Here is a 7,974-nt window from a genome sequence, read left to right as displayed (position 1 = left end):
AAAAACTAGCCGGGCATGGTGGCGCATGCCTGTAGTCCCAGCTACTCGGGAGGCTGAGGCAGGAGGATCGCTTGAGCCCAGGAGTTTGAGGTTTCTGTGAGCTAGGAGGTTGAGGCAGTAGGCTCGCTTGAGCCCAGGAGTTTGAGGTTGCTGTGAGCTGACGCCCCGGCACTCTAGCCGGGGCAACAGAGAGAGACTCTGTCTCAAAAAAAAAAAAACAACACTCTAATTCTGCAGACCAACTGAATCAGGGACCCAGGAACACTTGCAAGCCATGGTAGAGAACAGCACCAGTTTTGCTTTCCTTCTGCAACAAATGTAGAAACTAGCAGGACTTAAGCAGGTCTTTAGGCCTATATATGAGACCATTCAAACATTAAGTTAACCTATACATATTAGCACCTACTATGTGCAAGGCACTAGAGATACAGACGCAAACAACACGGGCACAGCCCCTGAGTTCCTAGCTCTTACAGTGTAATGGAGAAGGCAGACCTGTGCGAGTAAATGCCAGTACAGTCCATGCTGTAGAGGGGAAGATCGGGACAGTCTATGGTAGGATGCTATGGGGGCCTTGACATTTCTGGTTTGTAAGAACAGAAATCATCTTTCTTTTTTCCATGCTGCAGACGCTTAATGGTATTACCAACGCCTTGATTTCAGACCTGAGTTTCAGACCTGGGATAGGAGATTAAAACTTAAATTTCTCTGGTGAATGATGGATAAATCAGCTTGGAGAGAGCAACTGAATGCCAAAGTGGTGCCTTAGCAACAAGCCTGTTATTATAAGGTTCACCTGAACCAGGCAAAGTTTGGAAATAGTAAACAGTAAAAAAAAAAAAATTAATTCTGATCATTGAACTACTGTTACTGTTTTCTAGGATTTTGGTTTTAACTTTTTTTTTTTTTTTGCCTCCAAAGGAAACATTATTTAACATGGTCTTATACAGTTCATGTTGGCTTACATTTGCCAGGATCTTTACCAGTCTTTTTGCTAATCATTGCCTTTTATGTTTAACTTCTTCATTCAATTTCATTTATTCATGTGGCACCTATTTCAGTAGACTTTTCAGTGAGGGTCTGTTATCCTAAAATCTCTTGGTCTTTGATTGGAAGTCTTTAGTTTACTTTCATTCTTGAATACAATTTAACTAGAAATCAAATTCTAGATTGATAGTTATTTTCCTTCATCATTTTGAAGCTATATTATTATTTCTGATTTCTATGGCCGCCATAGAAACTTCTACCAATAGGTTGTCTTTTTTGTGTGGGTAAACTGTCTTCTGTCCGGTTGCTTTTAAGATTTTTCCCTTTACTTTTGTTGTTCTTTAGTATTATTTTTACTTATCCTTGGTTCACTCTAGGTTTGTTTGTTTGAGGCAGGGTCTTTCTCTGTCACCTGGGCTAGAGTGCAGTGGCGTCATCATAAGTCACTGCAACCTCAAACTCTTGGGTTTGAGTGATACTCTTGCCTCAGCCCCCCAAGTAGCTGGGAGTACATGCGTGCGCCCACCATGCCTGCCCACTGTATTTCTTAAATTTGAAGATTCATGTCTTTCATTAATCATTTTCAAACATTGTAACTTTTAATAGCGCATTCTCTCCTCCCTAGAACTTCTAGACATATGCTGAATCTTCTCATTCAATTTTCCATGCCTCTTAACCCGTATTTTCCATCACTACTTCATTCTTGGTAATTCCCCCAGCTTCAATTTTACAGTTTATTCATTCTCTTTAATTCTATGTACTAATCTGTCCACTAAATTTTTAATTTCCAGTACAGTTGTATCTCAGTATCTGGGGGGGATTGGTTTCAGGACCCTTGTGGACACCAACATCTGCAGAGGCTCGAGTCCTTAATACAAAATGACATAATGTTTGCATGTAACCTGTGCATATCCTCCCATACACTTGAAATCATCTCTAGATTACTTATACCTAACGTAATGTAAATTGTATGTAAATCGTTGTTAGTTTCTTTTATTTGTATTTTTAAATTTTGTTCCCCCCAAATATTTTCCATCCACAGTTGGTGGATTTCACAGAAGCTGCAGATATGGAGGGCTGACTGTATTGTATTTTTCATTTCCGGACGTTCTATTTACTTTTCACAGTTCGTTTCTTTCTCTTAAATGTCTTTAAATATACCTTACTTGTGGTCTCTATATTGACAATTCTATTATCTCAAGTCCTTGGGAGTTTAATCTTGCAATTTATTGCCTTCTGACTTTTGCTTAGGGTGAATTGTTTCCTTGTATATTGTTGTTATTTTGAGTTGTGAGCTCAACTTCATTGGGGTTTTATATGTGGATATCCTGTGCAGCCTGAGTTAAGGTGTATCAATTCAGAAAGAGATTGTTTCTTTCTGCCAAAACCCCAGAAATATTTTCATATTCCCAGGATTACCAGACCACACAGGTAGTGTAAATTTGATTCCCAAAGTGGTGAGAAGACAGGTCTGTGGTAAGCAATTCCCAGGAATGACTTTTATTCTCTGTACCCAGAGTCCAAGCTAACACAAGCACTAGAGAGGGGACATTTGTTTCTTCTAGTTTACCCTTTCATTGAGAGAGAATCTCTGTAAGGGTCCTAGCTTCAAATGTGGATCTCAATCCACCTTCTCACCTTGCAGGGGCCAAAGACCTATGACCTTTAAAACCCAAGCACCCTGGTTACAAAGACCAGGGACTATCTTTACTCCTAGGCAGTCATAGGGCATTAACCACACACAATGCTATTCTTAAATTTCCTGTTTTGGCCCCTAGGGATTACCCTTACTCTACTATCTTCAAAGTCAGCTATACACTTCAAAGGGTGTTTACTAGGTTTTATCCAGCATCCCTTACAATTTTTTAACAGTAAGCCTTCCAGGCTAGGAAAATGTCTGCTGTAATTGCTGGAAATGGAAGTCCAGAAAGATGTTTTGCTTTTTCATTATGTCAAAATATTTTTAACATTAATTCATCAAAACTGAATACTCTATGGTCTAAATATTTCAGAACATTACTTCATCTGGGTGCTACACATCCACCAGATGTTTTTTTCCTCAGTTGAATTGTATCACACTATTATGGGCACCATTTTTTACATAAGGAAGCCGATGCTGTTAGCTTAAGGTCACATGGCAAGGACCAGGACCAGGACCAGAAACTGGATCTTTTAAATGTCTGTTTGGGGATATTTTTATTACATGTAAAGGGCAGAGGTGGGATAGATGAAGGTCTAAGGGAACACTTAATAAATAGGTCCTGTGTGCTAGCTCTATAATACATGAGGTATCTAATAACAGCTGTATAAGACAAGTCTTATTCCCATGTTAATAGATGGGAAATTAAAGCTCAGAAAGGTTGATTTCACTGAGGTCATTGAGTAGTAGTATACCTGAATTCACAGGTGACACTGACTATAAAAATCCATTTTCAAGCCAGGTGCACTGGCACATGTCCTATAGTCCCAGCTACTTGGGAGGCTGAGAAGGGAGGATCGCTTGTGCCCAGGAGTTCACGTCCAGCCTGGGCGACATAGCCAAGACCCCACCACTAAATAAATGAATAAACCATTTTCTTCCATCTACACCAAGGGACAGCAAACTTATTCTATAAAAGGCCAGATAGTAAATAATTTAGGCCTTGTAGGCCATATGGTCTCTGCTGCAACTATTTAATTTTACTGTTGTAGTGTTAAAGCAGCCACTGAAAAATATAAACAAATGAGCATGGCTGTGTTCTCATAAAACTTTAAGGACATTGACATTTGAATTTCATATAATTTTTATATGTAACAAACTATTATTTGGATTTTTTTAACCATATAAAAATATAAAACCCTTTTGCTTGGAAAAATCACAAGTAGAGAAAAAAAAATATAAAACCCATTCTTAAGAGCCATACAAAAAACAGGCTGGATTTTACTCATGAGCCATGGTTTGCTGACCCCTGTAGTATACCATACCACCTCCAAAGAAAGCTTCTCCAATGTCTTTGTTTCAAACAGTCCTTTACTAGGTCAGGAAAAGACACAGAAAAAGAGAATGGGACATATTCTTTTTTGGACCCTAGCTGATTGAGAGGGTTGTTACTACCCGGCCCCCTCAACTTGTGCTATAGCAATATGCAGTTGTTTAAATGTCTTATTCCAATGGTAAATGTCTTTTTCTGTCTTAGCCTATCCATAAAATTAAATTATAAGTTTAGGAAAGATGACTTCTTTTAAAATTTCCTTTAATGTTTAATAATTGATGTCCAGTAAGTGTTGAGTAAATATTAACTACAAATATTTATCAGATACTGCCAAGTACTGTCCTACTCCATTTGCAGATGTTAAATAGTGGGCACAACATACAAGCAATTCCAATGAAACGAAAAATAATAGGCTGTATATATAATTTAACTTAACAAAATTGTCTTCTTTTTAAATTTAGTGTAAGGAACAATTTAAAAAGTATTTTTTGGCCCTATCTTTTTTGTTCCAGTAATTAGAGTGTTTGCATGTGAATACTAAGTCTGACTTTCCTTCCTCCCCTAGAACCACTTTGGTGATCTGGATGGTGGCCACTACACTGCTTTCTGCAAGAACTCAGGCACCCAGGCCTGGTATAGCTTTGATGACACACGAGTCAGTGAGATTCCAGATACTTCAGTTCAAACCGCTACAGCGTATCTCCTGTTCTATAGCTGCCAGCCCTTTTCTATACCTATACAAAAATGCAAGAGCTAGGAAAATGGTGTTTCCTCAGCACTGCAAAACAAGCAATCAGAAACTGGCAGTAAAGTTTTGTGTTGTCATTAAACTCTTACAACTTACTTGCATCACTAACATTTTTAAGTCTTTCTAACATGTAGTGCAACCTTTTATAAGGTAAGTTTATAGCAAAAAAGATTGAAAAAGGCAGTGTCGAGATAGTACAATACTAATGGATAAAGGCCTTCAAAACATGTAGATTACATATTGAGTTCAAGTTTCAAAATTCAATGTTTATTAGTGTGGATTTCTATCATAAAATATCTCATAATTGTATATATTCGACAAATTATTTTCCAAAGATACTTCATGGAGTTAAACAAAAACAATTTTTGTTCAAATGGCTCTGTGAACTTAAGAATGTGATCTGAAAATTTTTAATTGATACAATAATTTAGTCAAGATGTTGTCTTAGACTAATTGTAAAACATGAAAAGTTGACAAGACAACTTCACAATTCAAAACCCATCCTTTAATCTTCTCCCTGAGAACCTACTAATGGTGACATCTTTCAGAAGCATTTTAGCATCGTATTTTTATATGGAGTGTTTATTGACTTCGTATACAGCAGCTAAGTCCCTGAGGTAAATGATAAATTCCAAGCTCCTTTATCTCTTTTAATATATCACTCTGTAAAGATGTGGTTCATGCTGTACGTAATGCATAATTCACTTTGCTATCCCTTTTACCGTAAGAATTAATATTCTTAATTCTGAAGAATCTTTGAGGACTCTGCTACTCTGAAAAGAGTGAGTCTGGGTATTAAGTTATATATCTTTGACTTCCAACTCTGAGACTCAGAAGCGCTATACGGAGTTCTGGTGTCAAGTTGAAGGAACAATGGAATTGAGTCCCGAGTCAACAGGATAAGTGCACTAAATTTAAAATCAATCAGGTGGGATAAAGTGTGGTATAGAGAGAGTGAGTGTGTGTGTGTGTGTGTGTGTGTGTGTGTGTGTGTGTGTGTGTGTGTGTAAAAATCTATGGTTCTACTGTCCTATGTTTGATAATACAACATTAAAGATTTTAATGTAGGTGTAAATGAAATTCTCAGTTTAAAAGAATTAAAGAAAGTTTCCATTTATTTTTTAGAATAAAGATTTAGTGCACAAATACAGCCCAAAGCCAACAGAAAAATAGCTTTGCCCTGTCATTTCCCTAAGAAAGCACTGCAGTTACTCAGAATAGGCCAAAAAAAAAAAAAAAAAAAAAGCAATCCTCTGAGTTCTAGGCTTCAGAAAAGGACCACATGTTAAACCATGTACATCGATTTGATGTGCAAGTGTGCAATAATTATGTACACATACATGCCTATCTGCTTTACATCATTCTGGAGTATTCATAGTACATCAAGCTGGGATTTAGAAATGTAAAAAGGCCATAACAGTGAAAAGGGAAAAAAAGGGATACAATGTTTTTGAGATTAGTAGAATAATAATGCTTAGCTAGTTTATTATTTTAACTTTGGAGCAGACTAAAAAAGTTGTTTTGAAATAAATGGTACCTGTAAGGGATGCTTACTGCAATACTTGTTAAATGTTATTTGTCAGTGTTGGATAATAGCACTGACCCGAAGTATATGGTACTAGTAACACAGCTCCCACTGTCCTAGGATTCCTCTAAGTGGCCGGCTACAGCTTTCCATTGTCTTTATAAGCATTTCAAGAGTTGTGTTGCTGAGACTTTTAAAAGATAACTAGCTTATAACCTATGTCTCTTTATGTGGCTACATCAGTTGCTCGTGGTCCCAATGAAGTATAAAAGAGGATATAAGCAGCTGAAGATTTCACAGACGAAATGGAGATATCGGAAACTTCATGATCATCAAACTTAAACCACCGCTGTCTTGCTGCATTTTTACAGTAGGCAGTGTAGTGGCCTCCATCCAGCCCGCCGTAGTGATTCTGTGCCAAATAAGACAGAAAATCAATTCAGCTTAAAGCTTTGAAATTGATATATTTTAAATAACAATTTATGTTGTTCTTACTCTGGGAAAACTCCTGGTGGTTTTGTTAGTTTGCTTTGAAACAAGAAGTCTTTAGTTCAAGGAGATACTTACTGAAACAGAAAACAAGTTATATTTCTTCAAATTGTTCTTTGGACCAATAACATATTGTGACAAGTCAAGATTTTCTAACGGAAAGTCCACAGATGTCTGTAATTTTTGCTTCCATCTGCCATCATAGGAAAAACTGCAGAAGAAAATATTACAACAATTATTCTGATGGAGAAAGACATCCAAATGAACCCTCACTCTTTCGTCAGCATCCAGATTTTTAGCCTGGACCACAAAATCCATTAAGTACAAAGACTGAGAATTTTAGTAGTGGAGGACCCTGTTAAGGACATTTAGTTTCATTTCCATTATACAAATGAGGAAACTGAGGCACAGACACATTAAATGACATGCCCACGGTCAAACAGCTAGAATGGCAGCAACCACACTCTGGTCCCCTGATCCCTAGGCTGGCTACAACTGTTAGATGAGTCTTCTACAAAGGGAAAACCCACATGTTTATAATGTTAGTCACTGCAAAAGCACAGAGGAAAGACTAAGGAGAGCTGCTCTAGATTTAAGCTTGTGCTTCTGGGAAACGAGAGCCAGAAATTGTCAGTAGGTAGACTAATGACTGAAATAACAGTGTTCCATTCTGTCACAGACTGCTCCTCACACCAAAATAATAGTACTTTGCTTGGTGTATTATGGTTATTTCAGAATTATTTTTAAAAATCTGAATTCTGAACTATACATATTTTTGGATATCCTCCAAGAATAATATTCACCATTAAAAATTTTAACAGATGTTTATAGAATGTTTATACCTCCACAATCCTCAAGAGTAACAAAGGGACAACAGAATAACCTTTTGTTAGAAAAAATTTACATGAGAAATTTGAACATATCAATGTTGAAATTGATGTTAAGAATCTGCAATAATACAGGGTAAAACAAATTTCAAGTAAAACAGGAATGCTTTCTTTGAAACAAAAATTATAGTTCAATAAAAAGGTGAAGCTTCCTTTAAAAATTTTTCAAAAAATCGATGCAGAGTCAGTACACAGAAGCATTACATAAGGACAAAAAAATCATAGCAAAAGATCTGGTGTTTTACAACTCTTGCCATTATTCCTTCTACTACAAGACCAGATCTTTTTCATCAATTGGAAAAACCTGGACAAAACTATGCCTACACTTAACAATGGCACCATTAACATATTTTATCTTTAAAATTA

General features: G+C 36.8%; 2 protein-coding genes across 2 annotated transcripts in view; one reads left to right on the top strand and one right to left on the bottom strand.

Moving 5' to 3' along the window:
• The window catches only part of USP50 (ubiquitin specific peptidase 50), an 85,615-nt gene extending 80,899 nt beyond the window's left edge, over nucleotides 1–4,716 (top strand). The window contains exon 8 of the mRNA XM_012649154.1: nucleotides 4,525–4,716. Within this exon, the coding sequence (XP_012504608.1) occupies nucleotides 4,525–4,716 (192 nt within the window). The remainder of the gene's footprint in view (nucleotides 1–4,524) is intronic.
• Nucleotides 4,717–5,755: 1,039 nt separating this feature from the next.
• Nucleotides 5,756–7,974, bottom strand: part of USP8 (ubiquitin specific peptidase 8) — an 82,628-nt gene continuing 80,409 nt past the window's right edge. Inside the window, exons 17-18 of the mRNA XM_012649153.1 lie at nucleotides 6,800–7,051; nucleotides 5,756–6,644 (exon numbers count right to left, since the gene is read on the bottom strand). Coding sequence (XP_012504607.1) covers nucleotides 6,459–6,644; nucleotides 6,800–7,051 — 438 coding nt within the window. The 3' untranslated portion in view covers nucleotides 5,756–6,458. The remainder of the gene's footprint in view (nucleotides 6,645–6,799; nucleotides 7,052–7,974) is intronic.

This window comes from Propithecus coquereli, unplaced genomic scaffold (genome assembly GCF_000956105.1).
Source record: "Propithecus coquereli isolate 6110/MARCELLA unplaced genomic scaffold, Pcoq_1.0 Scaffold3, whole genome shotgun sequence".
Classification (NCBI taxonomy): Eukaryota; Metazoa; Chordata; class Mammalia; order Primates; family Indriidae; genus Propithecus; species Propithecus coquereli.
Note: the sequence above shows the minus strand (reverse complement) of the source record. Positions and strands in the feature narration are given on the sequence as shown.